This window comes from Xiphias gladius, chromosome 6 (assembly GCF_016859285.1).
Source record: "Xiphias gladius isolate SHS-SW01 ecotype Sanya breed wild chromosome 6, ASM1685928v1, whole genome shotgun sequence".
In the NCBI taxonomy this organism is placed as follows: Eukaryota; Metazoa; Chordata; class Actinopteri; order Istiophoriformes; family Xiphiidae; genus Xiphias; species Xiphias gladius.
In genome coordinates, this window is record NC_053405.1 from 3,608,214 (window position 1) to 3,633,759 (window position 25,546).

A 25,546-nucleotide genomic window follows, 5' to 3' on the forward strand; every position below is an offset into this window, starting at 1 on the left:
GTTGTGCTAATCAAAGTCTTGCTAACGGTCCAAATTTGGGTCCAAGAAGAATTAAAGGGTCGCTCCAGCATTTAGCATTGCACTCCCATAAAGCTGGCAGACTTGGAAGAGATAGTAGAGGCCGAACTATTCGGACTTTTAGCCTTAAGTACAGGTTCAGCCTTCCTACATCTCCCACCAGGCAACTCAATGGCATCTTTTCTTTTTACCCCCCCCCCTCTTAACTTCTTGGCTACTATTTGTAGCACTATCTGGGATTAATTAAACTGAACTTAATAAGTAAATTCGCTGGAGTTGCCACATCAAAGCATTGTATGCTGAAATGTCTCTGTTAATTGTGGTAATACATACTGGTGAAAAAAAGGGGATCTAAATATAACTCACAGACTAATGTTATCAGTCAGTGAGGTCATTGTTAGGCTTGTCTGTGGGATGATGCCTCGGTAACAGTTCAAATTCAGCGCCATGTTTGCAGTTAAAGCCCCCGAGCTGCATGTTCCACCTCTAAATGAAAGAAATAAGAGGGGTGGTTAAGGTTCAGATGGTGCAAAAATAGCACTATCGAGCCCCGCGGTAGGTTGAGAGGCAGGCGAAGCATCTCGTGCAAACCACTATGCGTGAGTAGAGTGTTTGGATCCTATTTCAAGTTTAGACAGAAAAGGGCTGAACGGCTGCCAGGTAAACAGTGCAGCGCAGGTACTGATTTGGCCCTGTGTTTATGCTTACACAAAAACCGCCTACAGCACTGCTGAATGGAGGTAGGTCCTATCAGCTGCAGCGATAAAGCGAGGTGTCTATGGCTGACATCAATCACTGCTCCTTTTTCTTCTTTACCCCCCCCCTCCCCGCCCAAACTCCCTCAACGCCTCCCAGCTCGTCATGCAAGGGGACCCTAGCGTGTGAAGAGTTGAAATGGACGATAGCGGCAGATAGGGCAGGAATCGGGCCCGTGTTACCTGCATGGCGGAGGTTCATTGACAGACATGCACCAACAGTAACATTTTGCAGGCGGGATGAAGGGTTGCACTAAGGTCTGCCTCTATCCTTGTTGTGGTTATGTTTAAGTTCCTGTAGACTGCAGACCACCATCTGATCTCAGGGTTTGGAAAATATGTTAAAAGGCACTAGAGGTGATGGTGGTGATGCTGCAGACTTGTGGTTTTGCAATGTCAAGAATAAAGGTAGGCATACATATATGCACATTAGACACTGCTCATGCACACTCACATAAACTGTACATGCAGAGTTAATAAATTGCTTCGAAGGATTGGTGTGAGTGTCCATGGGCCACCTCTTCTTTTAGGGTTTGGATTCATTTTTTGCCCTCAGAGAAGCGGTGCCAGTGTGGTAATTAAGATGGGGCACTTTGGGCCAACCTGAGGGGAAACTTGTCTGACCAGAGGGCACTTTTGGTCTATAAGCTTAAAGGGCACTGGGGGACCAGGGAGCCACTTGGATGAAAAGAGTGGCACTTGGGCCAACCAAACTGGCATTTGGGCAGACCCGAGGGGCACGTGAGTGTAGCTCTGATTAACTCGAGATAATCAGAGGGGCTTTAGGGTCGAGCACAGGGACCTGTGGGCTGACCATACTGGGACTTGCGTCAACAAAAGCTGTGCTTGGGCTGACCAGGGGGTCACTTAGATCAATCAGATGGGAAACCTTTGGGGACCAGAGGGGCTCTTTGCCAATCAAAGAGGCATTTGGACTGGCTAGAGGGTTAGTAGGGCCAACCAGAGCTGCCCTTTTGCCAACCGGGTTGTCACTTGGACTGACCAGATGTGCACATGGGGACCAGAATAGCTCTTTTGCCAACCAGGAGGTGCCCTTGGTCTGACCCTAGGGTCATTTGGATCGATCAGAGGGAAAAATTGAGCTCAACGGGGCCATTTGGGGATCAGAGGAGCTCCTTCGCAGACAAGAGGAAGAGAGGTGCCCTTGGACTGGCCAGATGATGCACTTGTTACAAGACCAGGCTTTAACGGCCCTTCTGGTGTTTCCAATTAGTGCGCAGACGTATTGTGGCATGAGTTTTTAAAAGAGAGCAGAGGAAATAGGGATGGGCCAGCCATGACCCTTCTTTGCACACCACTAGTCAGAAGTGTAAAATAACATCGCACGTATCAAGGCAATCAGATACAGGGGGACCCAGAATTACATCACTGCCTTTGCATGTGATTTAGGTCCCAGCGGTGCCAGGCTGCCTTTCACCTTTGCTTCACCTGTACTTCACCTCTTTCCTTAATTACTTTAATTATACCCTTGTTGGCTCCGTTTATTTATATGTATCTATTTTTTTTCTCTCTGTTGGTCTGGCAGGGTGTGAGCACCTCGGGTAAGAATGCAGGAGAACCCAAAATAGCATCAGGCGGCTGCCAACTGACTGCAGGATATGCTGCTTTATGTGATCAGAAATCGTTTATTAATCGCCGACACAGACGCAGCACAGATTTACAGTCGTCGGGCCACGCTTGTGAAACCTCCGTGAGCCGCTGCGTGTCCTGTATTTGCATCTCTGTGTGCGCATCAGGTACCTCACCGCACCGCACGTCGCCTGTGAGCGCATTCAATATGGAAAGTTCTTGCGTTAAGTATCAAAGCCGCTTGGTGGGAACTTTTTTGTTTGTCACTGGTAAGTGTTCAGGTGTGCCTCTGATTATACGGACCGGATGCCCCCCATCATTTATCTTCCCAAAACAAAAAAGCTTTGATTCCACAGAAGCGCAACAACGCAGGCAACAAACGTTTTAGAGGGCCGCATTGTTGGGTAATTACAGTAATCACAGTTCGAAGAATAAACTAGATGGAATGTACGCGTCTTACTCTTCCACTTTGCTAAAGCATATGTGCGATCTCACACGCTTTCGCACCCACACCTGAGCAGACACACGGCTGCAGACAAACATACACTCCCATACTCAAACCTCCGTACTGGTGCCTACTGTGCTGAGTGCAGGAATGAGAGGAATTGATGTGGAATGTCTGACTTTCAAGTTAGACACATTGTAATACCTACTAGTACGCCCCAATGAAGCATGTCTACTATCAGCGGCCTCTGTCAGAGACTAAATCTGCTGCAGGGAATCTTGGGAATCTCAGCTACGCAGCGCCTCTTGTTGCTGTTCCTCCCTTTCACACAGAGCCTGTACTTTGTTTATACAAAGACATGGGGGCTGGACACCCTTCACTCACAGAGAAGAAAGAAAACAAAGATGAGATACAGGTAAGAAGTCATCCAGAGACATGCAGACAAGGGTTTGCGTGTGAGCACAGATCGCCACAGAGGTGGGGCTATTTTTGGAGCTGTGAAGGATTCACCCAGTGAATTTAAATTAATGGAATTCCAGTCATGTCAGCACCTAAAAGAGATTTCTCCTGCTGCTCAAAGGAGACACTTTAAAGCTCAGTGGGTGAGCTAAAGCAACAAAGTGCAAATTTTAGACGTGTTAACAGGTTATATAACAACAATGTGTTTCTTTAGTCTTAATGTAGAGCATAGTTGACTCTTCTGGCCTCGGTGACCTTTCCATTAAAGCTATTTCATTTCATCATATATACATATATATATCTATATCTATATATATCTCTTCCACTAGAACCTGAAGGTAATAGATGACCCTGACCTTCTCCAATCATGTGATGTTCTGAAATAAGCCTCAAAGATCAGGAGGGGAATGATAATGCAGTACTTCACTGATGCCTGTGGGGAAATTGTCTTTCCACATCTGATTTCAAATTGCCATGTGGAGGATAAGAAACGGAAAAACAGGTGTGCTGCCTCTCACACCAAATCACTTCAGCACAGGTGTGTGTAGTCATCTTGGCAGAGTACCTGAAATCAAATACAACCTCATCACACTTCAGCAAAGAAAAAAAATGCACACAGGCACACCTACCACCAGCCAAGCGGTGCAAAATTCCCTTTGTGTCTTGTCAGAGTGTTGTACAGTGGCGGCGATAATGACAGCACACATGCCGCTGCTTCCCTCAGCTCGGGTTTTAGGCTCACAGCGGTCGGCCTCCTGAGTTTCAACAAAAACATTTTGGTTTCAACTCTCCAGCTGCTGCAGCAACATCCCAGTGAGAGAAGGAAGCAGTTTCCAGAAACTAAATTTGATTAGATCCCGTCTGACGACCTTTGGTTCCTCCGACATCCTTACTCCCATCACAACTGACACTACAGAGTTTCTGATATCAACACCGACTCCGGACTTAGAGACACAGACGTTGATTGGACAAAGCGTCTTACTTTGATACACAAGACTGGGGTTGGTGTTCTCTCTCCTCCTAAAACTAGGACAGTCAGTTTTTCCCTATACCCACATTTTGGTTGCCTTAAATTTTCTGCTGGAGTGTCTTTGTCCTACTAAATGGGGCACTGGATCACAGCTGTAGCTGCTATTCAGGATGCCGGGGTAATGTCCTCTGCCTTATGTCCCGTTGTTTGAATTTGGGGGTTTTGGTAACCTTGCGAAAGTTTACACTCTACAGTTAAAACCTCAACATGGTGAATATTTTAAAAGCTGATTCCAGTATTTTTAGACCCAGTATAAATTTGACTACTTCGGGGCCAACAAAATAAACAAATAAGTAAAGGATTCAGTATTTTTCCCACCAGCATTTGATTCCTGAATGTTTGGCTTTGAAACACCATTTAAACATTCATGTTTGAAAACAACATTCCGTAATATTTTCCGTATAAGTTTCCTGGAAATAAACTACTGTTTACAATTTGATACTAATTATAGCGAAAATAGTGTTTTGAGACCATGACTTAGGCTTTAGTTAGTTCAGTTAACAAGCAGTTATTGATATCCGGAGGAATTTCTTCAAAATAAAAATAAAAAAAAAACTCCAATTAAAAGGTTCAATGAATTTTTCACAGATCCAACGTATTTTTCATCAACTCATATGGCCCCACAGTTAGCAAGGGTTACGTCCAGGGCAAGGTCCTGCCCTAGATCATGCACTGGCAACCTATTTGACGTTTAAGTATAAGGATTTGTCGAGAATTCTGGACTTAAAAGTGGATTTTTGCGGACGCATTTTTGTGAGGTGCCGGGATTGGCAAGAAAGTGTGGGCTCCCAGGCGACAGTAGATTAAAACCTCCGACACGTCAAATATCTACAGTATAATCCCTGGGGTGCTCCAAAGGCCCCTTCTCCAGATGTGGGCCCTCCAATGACACCTCTTTTGTGAAGTACTTAACAGACACACATACTGTTAACAGTTTTAATGTTGCCACGTAACATTTTGACAAAACAATCCCAACTCAAGGTCCAACCCCTAGTACTTTGCGGAGCTTTCAACCATGTCCCGTGGACCTCATCAGTGGATGGAGCGTGTTTATTGGAGGTGGATCCGTTGCTGGTATCAGTTCCTCACAGCAACTCGTTTAGACAGCTGATGTAGACAGATCCATCCCCACGACAGCTGAGCAAACCCCATCTGCCGACGAAGACCTTGCGATATGGTTGAAAGGCCCGGGAAAAATAGCGAGTGGACCTTGAGTTTTGTCAAACAGACTGTTTCCAAGTTCAAGAAGGAACTCCGGTGGTAAACATTTTACACGTTTTTCTGATCAGAATGCCTTAAATGGAGTGCTTCATATATACATCCTTAGATGAACATGCTAACAGGGGGACAAAGTACTAATTGCACCCACTCACTAGCCAGAGCGTACATTTACAAAGGGTCCACTGTAGACAGACTGATCGAGTTAACATAACTCATTCCAGTCAAGCACACGGATTTGTTCCATTTCTACTCCAGCGTTTGGAATGAACAGTGACAAAACTGACAGATAAACTTTGTTTAAAAAAACCAAAAGAAAAAAAAAAAGGAGCTGTCATCAGGCCTTTCATTAACATGACTGGGAAAAACAGAAACACACTTCAAGTCCATGTACACATAATTAACCTACTTACCCTCCGAGTTCTGTCGCTTTCACACACACACACACACACACACACACACGCACACACACACACACACACACACACACACACACACACACACACACACACACACACACACGCACACACACACACACACACACACACACACACTCTCTCTCTCACACACACACACACACACACAAGCACGCACGCACAAAGAGCTCAGGGTACTGTGAGACCTTTAATCATACCTGTCATGTATACCCACAGTGATAATTAGGTGATAAAATTTACTCATGTAGACATACAAAGCGCTCAGGATGTCAAACATAGATTCAAATCTCAGTGCTATCAGGAACAGACTGGTAGGCAGCAGTTAGTTTATAGTGACCTTATCTTATATCCCATGGTGTCATTATGAAATTCTTATGCTCCTATTCCAACAGGGGTGGTATTTCATGTGGTATTTGTTTAGCATCATTCACAGGATCACTGTGAATCTTTTCATTAGTGCCGCGTAGGCTTCGCGTTCGTGAGTGTGAGTGTGCAGAACTGAACACGGGGTAAGTTGTCACGCTCAGGTCCCAGCAAAGTCCGAGCAGCCGAAGGAGGAGGAGCGCCAGGGGAGACAGTTTAATGATTATTCCTGGCTTCAGGCCAGGCTCATAACTCACGTTAGCTCTCCGCTGCGTCTCTCTGCGTCCTCATCCAGCTGAGAGGTGTTGACAGGAGAAGGGTTAGTGGGACAAACAGATATTTGCTTTACAGGTGTCAGGGGCATCAGTTTACTTAAAAACTGTCAGGGTGGCTCCGGGGCTCCTTGCTTGATGTTTTCTCTTCCCCTTGTGCAGGCAACGTGCAGCGACGCCAAGCTGCCAGCAGGGTTCGCTCGACAGGAGTGTGAAGTCTCGACTTCATTTTTGTCAGCGTAGCAGTTTTACTTGCTCTCATTTAAATTTGCCCATGAGAAGAAAAACTTTTGAGTTATTTTATTTCCCTTCTCCCAGTTATTTCAAATGTATTTTTGCACAGGCTTCATCCTACAAGCTAGCAAGGTCTTATCCAGTCACAGTGTTCAATACTTCAAAAGCCACAATGGTTAAGATTTGTATGAGGCCGTATCAGTTTTCCAAATAAATTCTGACAGCATTAGCTTCTGTTTGAAAATGCAGTGGAAACCGATGGATGCCAGCTTCTGCGTGGATTTCATACACAACCGTCCCGCAATGCCATGCACCGACGTCTGCCCTTTGTTATTCCTCCACTAGGGGGCGCCAACGTTGGAAATTGTACTATTGTCACTGGACGTTGGCGGAATTTACCACATTAGTTTTCGGTCTTGAGCTCCTCATGGTTCATGGTGACTCATGGTTCGGGTCACTTGCTCCACGACAAGCCAGGGAGGACCCGCGGAAGGCCCCCCTCAGTGCCAGTAGACCCGCAGCCTCTCCGGGAAAACAAACCCCAAGAAGATGAGGGAGTCAGCCTAGGACCACGAAATCCCCTGTCGCGGCCCTGGCTCTGACTGAACGGTGCGAGATCTGAACTGACCTGAGTTCAGCTAATGCGTATGCCGTGGCGCAACCCTGGTGCGCTTAGTCGTGCTAAAATAAACGCCACTGCTTCCTCGTGTTAAAGTTTTGGACAACAGGGACCCGACCGGACGATAAAAATCGGTGAAACGGCGACTGAATCCAAAGTACATGCTACCCTCGAACCTTTACAGCCACTTGTTGTTCCTAGGGATTCTCCTTTGCGTTCAACAGTACGATTCTCACAGCTTTTGGGACGGAGACAGCCTCCCTCTCCACTCATTTGCATCACCGAGTGAAGTGCCTGTTTTCCAGCCAGGAGTTCCTTTGCATGCAGGTGCGATGGTCCTCTCCTCTCAGCTTCACACGACCTCTCGGGCAGTCTTTGTGTTGTGTGTGTGTGTGTGTGTTTTGTTATTGTTGTTGTTGTTTTTCTTTTATTTCCTCAACCCTCTTGCTCAACCTGAGAGCTTGCATATCGCTCATTGTGCGTTTTACGTGGAACTCTTCCAAGACCTTCTCTTTGATTTCAGTTTACTTCCCCGTTCCACCGGAGCGCCGGTGGAGGGAGAAACTGGTCGAAGTGAGAAGCGGTTAACACCCTTGTCTATTATCCTGTCGATTCTAATGCCATCTTTTTTTTTTTTTCTTGCCTTGTCCGGTGTTTCTCCTTCTAATTTACCCGAGGACAGAGACTTCAGGGAGGGTTTGCTGTTGTGCGTAAAAATGTTCGGTTTTTTTGGGAACGGAGAAAAACAAAACAAAAACAAAACCAAAAAAAAACCCCACGGAAAATCTCAAAATCTAATTGGCTCTTTTCACCTCAGGCGACCGCAGCGGTTTTCATAAGAGGCGAGTAAAGAGCAGAAACTTTGAAAATGATTAAATTCTTTTTGAATTGTTTGCAGTTTCAAAGCCCTTTCAATGAATTCAATGAACCTGGAATCCAGAGAAGGGGAAAATAATAAAACGATTAGAAAAGACAGAAAGATAGAAAGATATAAAAAAAAGGAAGATAGACAGGTGTGTGGCATTGCTGACTAATTATTTGTCATCGCTGCCCCCTCTCGCCTCGCTCTTTTTTCAGCGTGTAATTGTAAACATACATATACTATATCACTCAATCGCTTCAATGGATTCGGGCTGGAAACCCCGCCTGTGGGCCGTCCCTTGCCGAGGCATTATATTATAGCAAGACAAGCCTGTCTCCGGAGACAGATCTGTACTCTGCTGCTCCAGATCGAGGCTCACAGGGTGCCTCCAGCGCTCCACACCAGCCTCTACAACACACACACGCAGAGACGTTGCTGCTGTCAGGACTGCTACACCTGCTCTGCCGCGCAGCTGAGACGAGACCCCAACAGAGGAGACACTTATCGGAGAAGATCACCCTTCTTCTCGGGGAGAATGAAGCTCGAAGTTTTCTCGGCGCACCACTTCGCGCAGAAGCCGCTGGAGTTGTGTATGGACGCCGAGGGGGGAGTGCCTTCTCCTCTGTCCGGAGACGAGCTGGGGTCGGACGGGGACTGCGTGGCCAACAGCCCGGCACCTGTCGCCCAGGGCGGCGACGGCGGCAAGGGGAAGCCTTACACCCGCAGACCCAAGCCCCCTTACTCCTACATCGCCCTCATCGCCATGGCCATCCGGGAGTCCAGCAGCGGCCGCCTCACGCTGGCTGAGATCAACGACTACCTGATGAAGAAGTTCCCGTTTTTCCGCGGAAGCTACACCGGCTGGAGGAACTCGGTGCGCCACAACCTGTCCCTCAACGACTGCTTCCTCAAAGTGCTGCGGGACCCGTCCAGGCCCTGGGGCAAGGACAACTACTGGATGCTCAACCCGCACAGCGAGTACACCTTCGCTGATGGGGTGTTCCGTCGCAGGAGGAAGCGCATCGCCAAGAGGCCCGCCAAGGAGCAGGAGAGCCAGGACATCCTCAGCGAGGACACCCACCTCCCCGCCCCGGAGGAGAGGGTGGGGGCCAAGTTCTCCAGCTCCTTCGCCATCGACAGCATCCTCAGCACACCTTTCAAACGGAGGGAGGACAGCCACGTTGATGCAGACGCCCTCGCCCCCCGGCTCTACTGGCCCCCGGGGGCCCACGTACTGCCGTATCCTATGAACTACCCGGCACAACACGTGTACCTGTCGGAGGCGGCGTACAGCAGCACAGAGCCCGGCAGGGATGCGCTCACATACCTCCAGCAGACAGCGCCGGCCATGAGCGGACCTCAGGCCGCTTTCAAGACGCCCAGCAAGGCGCGGGGCTTCCATATAGACTCCCTGCTGTCCTGAGACGCCCGGACTGATGTCAGACTTGTATGTTTTGACCCATGATGTGCACTTTTATGGGCGCTCTTAGCTTTCAGTGCTTTAGCTGTTTAACTGTGTGGGACTCTGTCTGTCTCATCATAACTACTGTAAGTCATTTTGCAGTAAAAAAAACAACCAAAAAAAAAACCCCAAAAACAAAAAACAAACAAACAAACATGGCGTGTTGTCAATATAGATGTAACTGTGTGGTGATTAAGCAAATAGCTGCTGTCATCGCAGGACATTCCACTGTGCGTGAGTGTGTGTGTGAGTGTGTGTGTGTGTGTGTGTGTGTGTGCTAGAGGTGTTTAGAGAGTGTTTGTATTCTTGTATCCATGGTTCATTGGTCATTTCTACTGTACGATGGCAGCCAAGCGCCATGTTGAAACATAAATCTATTCATCTATTTATATTTTCATGTTTTGTAAGACCTGCTGCATAAAATATTGTTGTGTATAAATATATATATAAAAAAAATATTGACTGAGCTGCGATGATGGAATATCACGTGGCTGCACTAGAAACGCATGGAAAAATGTCCTGTTTCCCCCTGAGATTGATTCATGCATGCCTGGTATTTTTGTGAATAAAAAACGTGAAGCAACGGGAACCCTGATATTCCGCGACTCATTCACCGCACCGACACCGGGAGCAGGTGTGCGCACGTGCGGCGCGGGGCGGGAGCGGACGGGCCTCCGCACCTGCTCGGCGGCGGACACTCGGGGGGGGCAACATTTCCACCGCAGACGGGGAGAGAGACCCGAAAGCAGGGGGCCGTTGGCCTCGTAACCCGTCGAAAACGCCCGAATCGTAATCGTCGTGGTAAAAAAAAAAAATTAAAGGATTCGACCCGTTGTGCGGAATCCTGCCCCCGGAAGCAGCTCGGGCCTTCGGGACGGAAATTGTCACGAAAGTGTACGAATGTTTACCAGTGAGCTGCTTATTAAAATGGTAGAGAAAAAAAAGAAAAAAACAATGAAATAAAGCAAGTCAGTCGGTTGATGCAATAAATTAACAGATCGAAGAATAAGGAGGTTAAAAAGATTGTTATTGTTATGTTTTACTGTGTCACGTGCCAAGCCCACGTGGATTTATAGGGCACCAGAAACACAGCTGCAGGGGTGAAACGTTTGTCAGGGCAACCACGCAACTTCCGACACGTGACGTCACATTTCAGGTGTAATCTTGCCCTCTGTCCCGGGCTCCCAAATAAAGTCCGACACACAAAACACACCCGGAAGTCAGGGGGGTCGGCGTGCGCGCACACGCACACGCACACACACACACAAACACACGCACACGCACACACACACACACATATAAAACTATCCATCCAGAGGAGCTCATCAGAAATGAAGGACATTTTACCAAAACGATTGTTGTTGTTGTTACTTTTCTAGGAACCGCTCATTGATATCAATACTTCTACTGTTGTTTACCAACAAGATCTGAACTATTTGGTGACGCGGTCGGTTCTACGTCGTGATCAGCGCGCGCAACTGTTTATCAGAAACGATCAATTTGCTACGGACCAAAAAACAAAAAAAACAACAACAAACAAACAAAAAAAAAAAGGATAAAAAGGTGATGAGAAATCTCTCATCTCGCATCAAAAAGAATCTGATTCTCAATAAATGGAGTCATTTGATGCTTCGACAAAAAAAAACAAGAACAAAAAAGCTCAGTTTTGCTTATTTGTTTCGGCCTCATCTTCAGATTTACATGTATGAAGAATATTATCTCGTGTATTATCTTTTTATGCACACACACACACAGTCCTGCAGGCTGTTTACTGCTCGTGTCCCGGGGGGGGGGGGTCCTTCAGTTGCTCTCCGCGGTCCTGAAACACAGACCCCAGCCTCAACAGCCGTCTGTCCAGTGACGAGATGGTCAGTCAATAAATAAATAAATAAATAAATAAATATAAATAAACATATATAAACAGCACATCTGTGGTTTTTTTCAATGAGGGAGTTATTCTAAATTCAATGCAACGACGAGAAACCGCTTTTTAACCAGGGCCTACATCTGCAATAAATGTACCTGGAAATAAAATGTAAAATGGTGATTCGGGTTATTTTTCTCTTAAAGATCTCCGGTGACTCGGATTCCAAAGGTTTCCGGCTCCGACTTGTCCTGCGTATCGGTTCCCTGTGCAGCGTTTAGCGGGACATAGATGAGACGAGTTCAGTCTTCTTAAAATCAGGCCTGTTGAATATGATTTTTTAAATGAGAACATCAACATCAGATGGGAATGTAACTATGGCTCTGACAAAATGACCACTGGCAGTTTCAGGAAAGTGAGTAAACTACTTTAGCAGTAAATGTTCTTGAGAGAAACAGAGTTTGTATTTCAGAAAGCTGAATGGCTCCGGGAGGCTTTTCTCTTTTTTTCTTTAACCGGGTGGATGCTGAAACGGAGTAGTTGGCTTTTACTTCCATCTCAAGATCCAAGAACTAACTTCAGGCCATAAACGAGCTTTGAGCGTTTGGTGTGATTATACACTTCTCATAACTGGGCCTACGCCGCCGGGCTGGCCTCTGCTCATACGTGCACGCTTTCCCCCCGTGCGGACAGAACCTCCGTGCATTTAACCAGCAGCAGGCCGGACAGACGAGTGCGTTCAGAGCGCGCGCGCACACACACACACACACACACACACACACACACACACACACACACACACACACACGTCAGCCTGACAGGTGACAGGTGAGTCTCGCTCCTGTTTTCAGGGACAATGCTGCGACCTGCAGGTGAAACGCCAGAACAGCACACCTGTCTGCGGGGCTGTCACGTGTCTCCTACTCTCTCAGTGTCCCTGCGCTGTCGGCGTCCCTGTTGTCGTGACGCGCGTCCCTCATATTTGTAAACTTGCTCCGGAGCTTACGTTTCAGCCCGCGTCTCCTTCGACCCCCCCCCCACCCCCGGTCCACGCCGTGCAGCCTGAGGGGGAGCTCGGGCCCGCTCCGAGGCGGACTGTCTGCGAGCGGGGCCCGCGGGTGTTATGAAACCAAACTTTGAGGCAGGCACAATGTTAGGAAGTCCAAACAGTCTGTCACTCCGGCAGACTGAACCGCGCCTGACCTCCCAGAGTCCCGGAGAGGCAGCTCCAAAGCTCCCGGCACCGCCACAGGAAACACAGGCGGAGCGGCCAGCAGAAAAGCCGAGCAGCCAAAAGAATATTAGGTTACCATTAGACGGGCCCGAGCCCAGCATGTGCTGTTATGGTGGATAATGCATTTTGTTTGTTCCGGGCCCACTTAACACACAGGGATTCATTATTAAAATATATAAGGAACAATTGCGATCGGCTGGAGTAGTTTTTAGAAACACTGCTTGTAAATTATTTGGCAACAGACTAGTTCCTTAATATTTGCTGTTGATGATTTCTGAAAAAAAGAATGGAAACAAAGCATCTCAAAAATACGAGATTTGTTGGTGAGATATAAGTTAATGAAGGCCACGGCCGTTTTAGTTCAGGAAGGCCTGAGAGAGGTTTACCTGAGGGCAGGCGGGCCGACACACATTCTCTCTAAATCTAATCTATCTAATAGTTTATGGGGATAAACAATAATCTCAGCCTAAACATGAAAACAAACAGAAGGCCTTATTATGTCGGCGGTGGGCTCGTACGGGCCTCCGGCCGTGACTCGACTCCAAAGACCGAGTCTCCTGTCAAAAACAGCCCTGACCGGCTCTCGGCGGCGGCGGCGGCCGCTGATCTCTCGATATTTCCAGCAGGGCTAAATTAGGAGCTCGTATCATCGGGGTGCGCGGAGGCAGCCGGAGCTCCGTCTTCAAAGCGCTCCCAGAACAAAGATTCCCTCTGCAAGCCGAGGCATCCTGATCTCGGCGGGGGTCAGAAGTTTTGATGTCGCAGGAAATTTCTGGGGCCGTTAAAGGTCCTCCGCGCCGCTCTGTGCGTCTTGGTGGAAAAATGATTTTATCCGCACATCCTTTGTTGTGCAGAGTGCAAAGGTTATTTCTTTTTTTTTTTTTTTGCTGGTTATTGTTTGGGGAAAATCCTCCAGGCCGTGTCTTGACATAAAAGGCCGTGGCGGTAAAAAAAAAAAAAAGAAAAAGCACGTGCACGGACGGGGATTAGAGTAGGTGGAATATACCAGGTAAGAATATAGAAGTTTAGTTTGTTTCCCCGGAACACGCCCAGGTGCGTGGCCCTGTGGGGAGGAGAGGACACGGGGAAAGCAACCACAACTTACACCCAAACGTTGAATGCGCGTGGCTGAACATTAACAAGGGGATATCGTGACGAGCGCGCACGGCACAACATTTAAAAACAAGCTCCCAGTTTCGCGCCAGCCAGACAACTTTATGCTTTTTTTTTTTTTTTCTGTTATTCAGATCCCAATGATCTCCGCTCCGTAGCAGCACGGATGTTGATATTATCTTTATGGGATATATAACTCCATCATGTTGGACAAATCTGTGTGTGATGTCTCCATAGGGGAGGAAACTGTCGACGCCCGCTCGCCTAATTTCGCTTTTCTCTCTCTAATGAACGTGGGGCCCATGGGACCGGCTCTGGCCCGGGGCGGTAAGCTGACACTGGCGCGCTGTGTGTGGTATCCAGGGCCGGGCTTGATGGAAAAAGCCTGCTTCCACTCATGTCAAAGTCATTTACTCAGCGCAACCCCCCCCCCCCCGCTTACACACGCACGGTAAAGACCACCACCTCTCCATCTCTCACACTCCTCGGCCCGGCCCGGCCCGGCCCGGCCCGGCCCGGCCCCGCGACAGTTTGTTTTTGTTATCATCTGGACCAGTTTGGGAGGAAATTATGAGAAAAATAATACAAATAAGACCAGATGATGCGTTTACGGTTGCTCCACCACGGTGCGTTCTGGGTATTGTTTGCAGCAGACGTCGTGTGGGCCCGTGTGGATGTTTTTATCATCATGGTTCAAGTCGCGAGCTGGACCTTGCGCACACATTGTGGTGGTTTATTCCTGTCAGGAAAATGTATGATCTGTAGCCATATCGGGCTGAAATCACGGACATCATACGTGTCGGACTTTCTTTTTCGGGGGGGGGGGTAGTTTTTTTTTTTTTGACTTGTGCGGCTGGCGTGTGGCGCTGTTGATTGGGACGTCTGGGGGAGGTTTGATAGATGGCTTAATTGCGTGTAGTCCGAGCTCGGAGAGAGGGAGTGGGAGGGGAAGAAAGAAGACAAGGAGAGGAGAGAATAGTGGGCTTTGACGCCGCTGAGAACGGTAAGTGGACTCGGGCCAGATTTGGCAAGAGGTCTGAGGGGGTGGCTCTATTCGTCAAATGATTTCAGGGAGATTTGCAGGCGCAGAGTGCGGATGAGGAGAAGGGGTGGGGGGCTCTCGCAGAGGGAAGAAAGATTTATGAAATGATAGGTGGTCGAGCTTTGTTTGGCCGGACTGCTGCTCGCAATAAGTCGAGGGGTATTCGTGTTTCCTCCACTTGAGAGACTATTAAGGCGGTCTATGGCCACCCGGCGCGCCACACAGCACTACTTAGCGCCGCCGTGACACCCAGCGGAGCCCCCGCGACGAGCTAAACCTCTGGACAGTCGGTCTCCAGCGGATAACCAGCTCCCCCCACTCTCTCTTCCTCTTCCTCTCTCTGTCAGTGCGTACCCGCCGTGCGTTCTTCATGCGTCAAGGGAGCACCGTGCGTAACGGGAGAGTCGTGCGTAACTGGAGACAGATTTCACTCCATTTTGCGCTGGGATTCTGAGTACCACTGGCGGCGTAACGCTCACTTGCAAGGACACTGATCCGCTGGGTCGACATATTTCTCTTCTGAAACATCGCTCAGCCTGTCTTTTCTCCCTCCCTCTCTTCTCTCTACGCCAGTTGTACGTCAGACATGACGACCGAGACCCCTCAGCAGCAGCTGGACCCTCCGCCTCCTCTGAGATCCAGCCCGGCGTCCGGCGTCCTTCACCCCGCCATGCTGAGCCCACAAGCCGCCACAGAAAGCTCGTCCACCGCCGCCAAAGGGAAAAAGACGAGCTCCGGCTTGCGGCGGCCGGAGAAGCCGCCGTACTCCTACATCGCTCTCATCGTGATGGCAATTCAGAGCTCCCCCACCAAACGACTGACACTCAGTGAGATCTACCAGTTTCTCCAGGCTCGCTTCCCATTCTTCAGGGGCTCATATCAGGGCTGGAAGAACTCAGTCCGGCATAATCTTTCCCTCAACGAGTGCTTCATCAAGCTGCCCAAAGGGCTGGGCAGGCCGGGGAAAGGCCACTACTGGACCATCGATCCGGGCAGTGAATTCATGTTCGAGGAGGGCTCGTTTCGTCGCAGACCCAGAGGCTTCAGAAGAAAATGTCAAGCTCTGAAGCCCATGTACCGGATGATGAACGGCATAGGCTTCGGCACCTCCATTCTCCCACAGAGCTTTGACTTCCAGGCTCCATCCGCGACCCTCGCCTGTCACAGCAACGGCTACAACTTGGACATGATGAGCAATTCCATGGCCGGGGGGTACGACGGGCTCAGCGGCGGCCACCACGTACCCCACATGTCCCCGAGCCCCGGCTCCACATACATGGCGAGCTGTCCCGTGCCGCCGAACGGGGAGTACGGACCGGACAGCAGCAGCAGCCCCGTACCGTCCTCTCCAGCCATGGCCAGCGCGCTGGACGGCCACTCCCCGTACGCCAGTACGTCCGCACATTGGGCGTCCTCCGGCGGGTCCCCGTACATCAAGCAGCAGCCTCTAGCCTCCAGCAGCCCCGCGTCCTCTGGTTTACACTCCGGCATGTCGCCTTACTCCCTGGAGCAGAGTTATCTTCACCAGAACGGCAGGGACAGCCACTCCACCGACATATCAGGTACCGCAAACTCGTCTGCGGCTCACGCTGGCGACGACGAACCACGTCTGATACCGCTGGGAGCTCACATAGAAAAACGACCGTAAAAATAAAAATACACCATTACACCCCTCGCGGTTCGTGCACCTTATTTGCAAGACAGGCCTGGGCTGCAGGACGCAAAACAGAGATTTCTATCTGCAGCAGAGGCCCGTGGCGATTCCAAGATGTTTTTAAAGACTGAAAATTCAGTCGGGGACGTTATATTTCGTAAACATAATTCAGATTTGAAATCGGGATTGCAACACTTATTTGAGAGACTAAATAGTGGCAAAGGAGAGTTTATAAATTGGTGCATGGAGACTCAAGACTTACAAAAATACATTTCAATTGTGTAGTTTGATTTGATTTTGCTTCTTCGTTTCTGCCCAAAGGTTTAATAACCTAAACATTCACGGGGCTACAAAATAATTTAAACAACAGTCGAATAATAAAGTTGCATTGAATGTTTATTGGTTTATAGAGGCCACCCAGGACCACGCACTGCTGCGCTTCTTCAGTAAAACCGCGTCAGTTTTCAAAACCATTTTCAGGCCAACGCATCAGTAGCCTGGTGACTGCGAGAGCCGCCATAAGTAACGTACGTGCACGAAATGCACGGCGCGCAGAGCGGCCCCGGACCCCATCTGCATCCCGCTGCACGCAATGTTTTGGGCCGAATTAACAGATTAAGAAAAACCAGCTAATGTGTGATCGCGCCCTCCGCTCACCTCCCCGGTTCACGCTCATTTACTTTAACATAACACGCCGAGGCTTTACTAAAGTCTGGGGATTTCACCGAGGCGAGCAGCCCGCGCTGGAGCCCCGAGGAGGTCCCAGGGGTTAACTAAACAAAGACTGCGCAGGTCGGACCACACCGGCGGAGGATTTCGGGCCATCGCGTATCCCACGAGAGACGGGAGGCCTCGTTAAACCTCACGCGGCGTCTTCATTGGGCCCGTGCGGAGGATAAACGCGTCGGAGCGAGCAGCGCGGGCTCGGGCTCGGGCTCGGGCTCGGTACCGGCGCCGTCGGTCCGCGCGGAACACGGGCGCAGGGCAGCGAGCCGCCGGGGCCCGGAGGATAAAGTCTGCCCCTGAAAAACCTCCGTCACATCTGGAGTCCTTATGACCTTGGCGCAGCCGCAGCCTCCCCGTTTATTTTTCCTGTTTCTGGAAACAGAGACTCACTGACACAAAACGACGGTCACCGAGTCTGACTCAAACGCTCTCGTAAGTTTGGGGTTTTCCAGGGAAACGCAGGAAATGCTGATTATTGATACCGGGCACGAAGCCGTAGAAAAATAAAAGCTTTGAAAACTGGTTTTTGAAAAACAGCTGAAGGAAACAACCGAACGGCGGGAATTCTTGCGCTGTCACCTCGTGGGATGCGTTCAGGGGGCGAAGACCCCACAATTATTATTTAAAAAACGAGGTCCTCTCTGCTCTCGTGTAAAGAAAATGCCCCCATTTCAGCTGGTTGACGAGCCCGCGTGGATGCCAGGCAGTCGGGGGCACCTTTGCATGTGTGTGAATGATAATAAGAAATGTAGCAAAACAAGGCCTCATCTGTTGTCACCGGTCAGTTTCGTTCATTTTAAAAAAGCCCATACGTCCGGGTCAGGGCCACTTTAGGGGCAGTTTCGAGAGGGATTTCCTCGTCTTCCTTTATTCACCGATCAAAATATATAATGAGCAGAAGTCAGACCAAGTCAAATCAGCTGATGAGACTAATAAGGCTATTTTATATATTTTTTTTGAAGATATTATCTATTTCACGTGTAAAAACATTCACTTCTGGTGAAAACAAACACTCCTTCCCTCCCACACACTGATTTTCTCTTTCTTTTCGGAATAATTTAATACCAAACTCCCTTTAAGATGCTCAAAATAAGAATATTCCACTAACGTTGAGCTCCGCTGAATGTCTCACGTCTTGAGCCATTTATTCACGCGGATCTCGTTTCTCCCCTCCTTTCCTCCGCAGTGGGGATCCCACGCTACCAGAGCCACTCCTCGGTGTGCGACAGGAAAGATTTTGTCTTGAACTTTAACGGCATCTCCTCCTTCCACCCCTCGGCCGGGGGATCCTACTACCACCACCACCACCACCACCACCCCCAGAGCGTGTGTCAGGACATCAAGCCCTGCGTGATGTGAGCGCTGCTGTCACTGTGGACTCCGGACCGGAGGCGAGGCGGCGACGGGCCACAGTGAAACTGCGGGTCCGTCACGTCAGAACAAAAATAAATAGATGAATTAAAAATAAACGGACATTTTTCTTTTTACTTTTTTTTTTTTTTTTTTTTTTTTAAATTTCGCAGGATTCATACCAGGATGTATTTGTGTCCGCTCTCCCGTGTTTGCCTCCTCCATGCAGCCAAAGTAGTTTTTTTTTTTTTTTTTTTTTTTTGGTTGCACTTGAGAAAACTATGCATTGAAGGAAATGAATGAAGAAAAACCCCCAGAGGCCTTTAAAGAAACCACTTTGCCTGTATGAACACTGACGAGCGTTTTCTTCTCCAAAAATAAGTTTCAGAAACACGACTTTTAATGTGTTTGCTCTTGTAACACGTGCAAACAAATTGTATTCTATATAGCTATGTTCTATCCTATTAGAGTAACTACACACACGACGCTTTAGGCTAACATGAACTGCAACGAACCTTGCACTTATTGTATAATCCTTTGCCAACTTCTTGTCTTGTAAAATGTTTCAATAAAGCTGATATATATTTTAGGCTACATTCAGACTTCTGTCCTTCCATGCAAATTCCTGTCTGTTACGTGGAAAACGAATTTAATTTGCATCAAAAGGAGGCGATATTGACCCCGAGTACGTCAGAAAGACATGCTGAAGTGACCTTTTGCACATCACTTCCTGGCTGTTTACTCATTTCCAGTATGCTCCAGCAGTGGCGGAAAGTGCATTTACTCAGATGGAGAAACTCCTACTTTATTTGAGTATTTCCATTTTCTGCTACTTTATACTTGAACTCCACCACGTTTATCAGACAGCTGGAGTTACTCCGCAGATCAGGATTCCACCAAAAAAAAAAAACAACCAAAAAAAACAAAAAACAACCTATGATCAGTTTGTGTTTTCCTTTAAAACATGATTATAGATTCATCTACCTAAACACCTCCAAGATTAAAAGGCTGCTTAAACATTGCTTCAGTATTTATAATGAAATAATATAAAACATATAACAGTGTAATGCTGACAGGGGCCCTCCTGTTGCATAGTGAATGCTTTCTTTCTGTAAGTACATTCTGCTGTTAACACTTCTGTACTGTCACTTGGAGGCAAGACTTTTACTCATTATGGAGTCCTTTTATATTCGCAGCGTTGCTACTTCTACTTCAGTAACGAATCCGGATTTGGATGAATGGTCAAGGTTTTGAATTAGTACCATTGTATAAAATCAATCACGTCCGATAACAAAGGCACGGATACGGTTTGGCAAGCTCGCATGTGACGTGGGGCTATTTTTCAGTTGAAGAAACCTTTTATCCCCCAGGTCATGACTTTCACTTTCAGGGAGGTTAAGGTGTGAGATCTGTATAATTTCAGTGGTTTTTTTTTTTTTTTTTTTTTACCATGCAGTTGTGATTGTAATGGGGGTGTTGCAGCGGTGCGAGGAAGTGTTTAGATCCTTTTTATTGAGTAAAAGTAGCAGTGCAACGATATAAAAATACTCAACTGCAAGTCAGAGTCCCATATTTTAAATCTAAATAAAAATACACGAGTATTATCGGTAAATTGAATTTAAAGGATCAAGGGTAAAAGTACTCTTTTGAGGCAGAATGGCCCCTGTCAACCTTATATTGTCATATACTGCATATCGTACTAATAGATGCTCATTACTGATTGATTAACATGCGAAGAGCATGTAATCGAAGGATGAGGATTTGTATTTTATGAACTGGTTTTGTTTTGTGTGTGAAATCGTAAGCTACTGAGCGACTGCTGTTGTGTAATAAGTTGAGTGAAAAGGAGAACATTTCCCTCTGAAAGGTGACGGAGTAGAAGTGTATAAAGTGGCTCAACACAGAAATACTCGAGTAAAACACGAACACTTGTGCAAATGTTCTTAGTTGCTTTTCACGACGGGGGTGTTGATAGGCCAGGGGCATGAGGAAACAGGGCCTCTTCTGTTGTCAGTTGCACAAACGTAGCAACGTACAGAGCTAAGAACCACACAGACTGATCATTAAAGAATGTCCTTACAATGTCTTTTGAGCATTTGATGACGGTGTAAAAGGATTTTGCAAGAAGGAGGCCGCTTAATGCGTCTGATGTTTCACAGTTTGAATATTTCCACATTTCGCAGCTGCTTCGGGCCTGTCTAACACAGCTGAAAGTCTTTTGCATCCCGAGGCTGCCCCTTTCCATGTGGACATCGAGGACTGCCAAGATTTGAAGACGCCATATAAACAAATGAAACAACAGGGCCCGCGTCTCTGGAAATGCAGCAACGAGGTATTTTTAGAGTTTGGTAAACAGATCAGACTGACAGAGAACTGCCTCATCTCACAAACAGAAAGCAGACCCGGGAGGCTGCACTTGTGCTGCTACTCGATGGCTTTCGGGTCAGGAATCAAATCCAGCATCCCTCATGACTGACACACGTAGGCAGATCGGATTTGGCGGTAGCAGCTCCTCATCGGGCCACTTCCTTCACCATAGTTTCTCTAAATGCTCTGTGGGGTCACTTTTCTTTTTGTCTCAGAAACGCAAGGCTCGCGAAAATATTCTCAGCGAGATGTCTAATATCTGTTAACTCTGTGTTTATTTGTACTTTAAACTGAACAATGGATTTTAAACATTTTTCTCTGGGGTTTAAAATTGATTGTGTAGGAAGATAGAGCAAATTTTTTTTTTTAAAGTTTAAGAGCGTTACAAACAACATCTTCTCACGTCTACTGGCTCACATTTGAACTACACAAAAAGCCGCGTGTCAAATGGCGTTTCTCATATGATACATTCTCATGTGTTCCTATGTTATGATGCAGAAAGAAAGAAAAGACTTGGCAGCAGATCGAACCACAGGTCTTCACACAACATCACTGTTGTATACTCCTTGTAAGCAAACTTCAGATCCAGAGTCAGTGCCGGGAAAACACAGCGGCTGAGGGACTGACTGAGTCATGCTGGTCTTACTGAAGTGGCCTCCCTCTGGTGCTTTGAAAACTTTGGGGTACAACAAATGTCATATGGGACTGGTAACGGAGAGAGACGAGAAGAGCATCGGCAGTCACATATCAAACAGAAGAATATCTTTGACTAGACAACAAAGTTCTTAATTTCCTGAACGCAACCCTCCATGATGAAAAGTCACACAAACTGGCCCTGCAGCAGCTGGATTTTCCATGACAGGATTATTGAGAGGGAGTGAACTTTCAATGGAGTACTGCGCCATCTAGTGGCTGAGACCATGACACGGAGCCCTTTTCTGCAGCAGCACGTCAGGGAGAGGTACACCTGATGCCGACGCTCAGATGACCCTGTTTGCACCCACAGCACCCCGAGACACAAAACCTAAAATTACTAACAGTAGACATCGTCCAGGAACAGCTAAAATGTGCCCTTTGGTTTCAACGACCTCATTTGGCCGACTCTCTTTATTTCCATGTACATATGTGTCATGCATTAAAAGCCTGAGTAAAGCACTCATGTATGTATTTCCTGATTAAAATTTTTCTAGTATTTTTTGTAGTAAGCCGAGGGAAGACTCATAGTTGAGCCTGAGATTTAGAGTTAAGTAGATGGACTATTTCCTTTGTAAACACAAGATTTTTACTACTTAGTCTCTGCTATTTGTATTCAGGGCTTTGTAGAATGAAACTGAGGACAAGTTCAGTTAAAAGACAACTACAATAAACAACGAGTCAAAGCAAGCATTTAGTGTCAAAATATTTGGACACTGGTCATGGACATATGCAAAGTTTGGACTGACAGATAAGTTATGGGAAAAGTTAGGAAATCATTAGGAATCAGCCTCTGAGGATCGTAAATTTCCACAAAAACTCTAGAGAAAATCCAGCCATTCGTTTTTGGCCAATTAGTTTGGTCGATCGTTTTGGTCTAGACTGAAATATCGAAGTAATTATTGGGTGGATTGCCACAACGTTTGGCACAGACATTCATGGTTCCCAGATGACGAATCTCAATGACTGCGGTGATCCCCGGACTTTCCTCTTGTGCCACCACAAGGATGACATTTTTGGTTCAGAGTGAAATGTCTCATCAACCTTTGATGGGTTGCCACGGAATTTGGTTCAGACCTTCATGTTCCCCACGGGATGAACTGCAATAACTTCACAGATCCCCTGGCTTTTTATCTAGCCCCACCACCGGGTCTAAATTTCAATTTGTCCAGTGCTTGGTTTGGGAACACATAGCTGCAAAAATTAATCAGCCTCCGCTGTACTTTGTCCTTAGTGCTAATTAGCAAATGTCCGAATGCTGAAATTCTAAACTATGGTAGATATTAGCTGCTAAACACCAGTATGTTTACATAGTAACGGTAATCAAGTTAGCACGCTGATGTTAGCATGGATCCCGTTCAAAGCACCGCCGTGCCTCACGGTACGGTCGCCGGGCTGCTAGCATGGCTATAGACTTATTGTCTTATTCGGTTTCATCGTCATGGAGCCACGTGTCGGACAGACAAGCAGACAAACAGGTGGACTGACTGACCTGAAGGACATCTTTGAAAGGAAAACTCAGACATTTTCATCCTTAATTTTTTTCTCATTTTTCGAGGCTGAATATTTCCCCCTACCTCCAGTGTTTGTGCCAAGCGAGGCGAAAAAAAAGTCACACAACTTTCGCTCTGCTGGATTCACAGAGACGATACTGTTGATACCGATATTCTCAAGTCAAAAAAAAAATGTCAGAGTGGACCGCCCTGGTCCGCAGTCTACATGGGCCACTGCTTTTTGTACATATCAGTAAGTAAGTAAATAAGAATATTCAATGACGCAGCCTTTCGTCACTTTGATTTCATCAGTGAATAAAATGTCTATAAAGTATTTAAACAGATCAAATAAGAGAACTTTTGCTGGTTAGTAGCAAATTTATGGCAACACCAGCAGCCCCATGAAGTTTAATGCTCATGACACACATGGAGAGTCAAGCTCACTATTCACAGATCCTCACCGACGGAGGAGCGAAAGAGGCAAAGCTGTGAGTGGCACCTCAGGGAAGACGACGTTGCCCTATTCGAATGGTTCGAACTCTTCATATTTTAGAGCATCTCAGGCTCAGCTCTATCAGATTGGGTTTAACTTTCATCCGTTTAAGTGCCATTTAGGCTCCGCTGTGCCTCAAGCCGAATGCTAATGTTGGCATATAGCCTAGCTAGCAAAGGCAACGTAGCTTATAGCATTAAGCATGTTAGCATGCCAAAGATAATGTATTAACATGCTCACAGTCAGACCCAGCAAACATATGAAGGTTCATGTAATGTTTGGTATTTCAGCTTTTCAGGATTCTGATCTGGTAATAGATTTAACATGTAGCCTTTAGCATGCTAACTTTTGAGACCATCGGTTTCTGAAACAAATTAGATGGCAATGCATTCAGTAGCTTAGTGGTAGCCGACCAACCAAGGTACATCCCCGTCGCTTCAAACACCCTGCTAGAAACAGGTAAAATAAGTGAGCGATCGCAGTGTGACATTTACTGTCTGCGTTAGCACAGGTAGTTGCTGTTCCCTTTTGCTTCACTTGAAGAACTGCTGGGAATGACTGGGCTCCATCTGCTCCCCTTCTGCTCCTCCTCCCTCAGAGGTGGGACCAGAAAACTCCCACGCAGGATATGAAGCTGTTTTTATTCTTCAGCATCCGTCTCAGCTCAGCTCAGCTCAGCTCAGCTCTCTAAATCAGACAGTCTGGACATCACTGTGCTGCCGCCAGTCATGCACCTTTTCCTACAAGACCAAGATATCGCTTCTCCTCATCCCGCTGGATGATGTGGCTCTCAAACTGCTGCATAGCCGGCTTCAGGGCAGCCATGATCCTGGTTCTCTCTCAGCGTTGTTCCTCCTCCTGCCTGGCTGTCTGTGAGGAACTTGTCCAGAGCCTTCAGAGCCACCTGATTGACATTGGGCGTCCTTCTCCATGGCTCCTTGTTCAAGTCCTAAAACGGTCTCCTCCTCTTTCAGCTTCTCTATCTCATATTGAAGCGTCGCCTTTCTCACCTCACAGAGTTTAGGGCCGATTGTTCTGCAATAAGTTTGCCGAATAAAACCTCGAGCCTTCTCAAATCCTGAACACAGACAGACGTAAGAAGACCCGCTCCGGGATTTACTCAGCAGATCTGTAGATAACTCCGCAAACCTGCTCTCTGAAACGGTCCACCGGAGCTGCGTTTCTGAAATAGCATCTTCTGCAGATTCGTCAGACTGGGCGTACTTACTGTGTCTATGGGCATAGCAGGGGCGCAGAGATGGATAGCCTGCTAGCCGCATGTATATAGAGACCGAATCCTTGAACTTTAACATCATAGGAATACGAAGCTTGCAAACTATTTAGTCCAGTGTCAAGATATAAATAGGTTTAAAATATGCAAAACGGGCAGGGTGGATTCCTTAACGTGGGACGGTGGGCTTGTGACAAGAAGCCGTGACAAGCAGGAAAAATCTGAACCAAGTGCACCGCTGAAGTTTCCATCGAGCAATGCATTTTACCCGCAGAAACTCCAGTGGAACTGCTTAGTGGCCACATAGGCTTTGGTTAAACTGGGAATGGCAGGACATTTGCTAAAAGGGAGCATTTGGCAGGCGGGCCAACACTTGGATAGACGACGGAAAAAAAAAAAAAAAAACACGACGGCGGTGAAGTGACACCAATTCCGAGAGGCTGATCTGCTCTGTGGAGTGGAAGTGGAAGGAAGGAGGAACAGCAGGTAAAAAGCGAAGCCAGCAGACATTATGAGGGTGTT

The 25,546-nt window shown here is 47.4% G+C and overlaps 2 protein-coding genes across 2 annotated transcripts; both read left to right on the forward strand.

Moving 5' to 3' along the window:
- The first annotated feature begins 8,262 nt into the window (after positions 1-8,262).
- On the forward strand, positions 8,263-9,891 carry foxq1b (forkhead box Q1b). Its single transcript, XM_040128887.1, has one exon. The coding sequence runs from the start codon at positions 8,838-8,840 to the stop codon at positions 9,723-9,725; it is 888 nt and encodes a 295-aa protein (XP_039984821.1). The 5' UTR covers positions 8,263-8,837; the 3' UTR covers positions 9,726-9,891.
- Positions 9,892-15,361: 5,470 nt separating this feature from the next.
- On the forward strand, positions 15,362-18,855 carry foxf2b (forkhead box F2b). The gene is made up of 2 exons (XM_040128929.1): positions 15,362-16,579; positions 18,584-18,855. The coding sequence occupies exons 1-2, from the start codon at positions 15,604-15,606 to the stop codon at positions 18,754-18,756; spliced, it is 1,149 nt and encodes a 382-aa protein (XP_039984863.1). The 5' UTR covers positions 15,362-15,603; the 3' UTR covers positions 18,757-18,855.
- Positions 18,856-25,546: the final 6,691 nt, after the last annotated feature.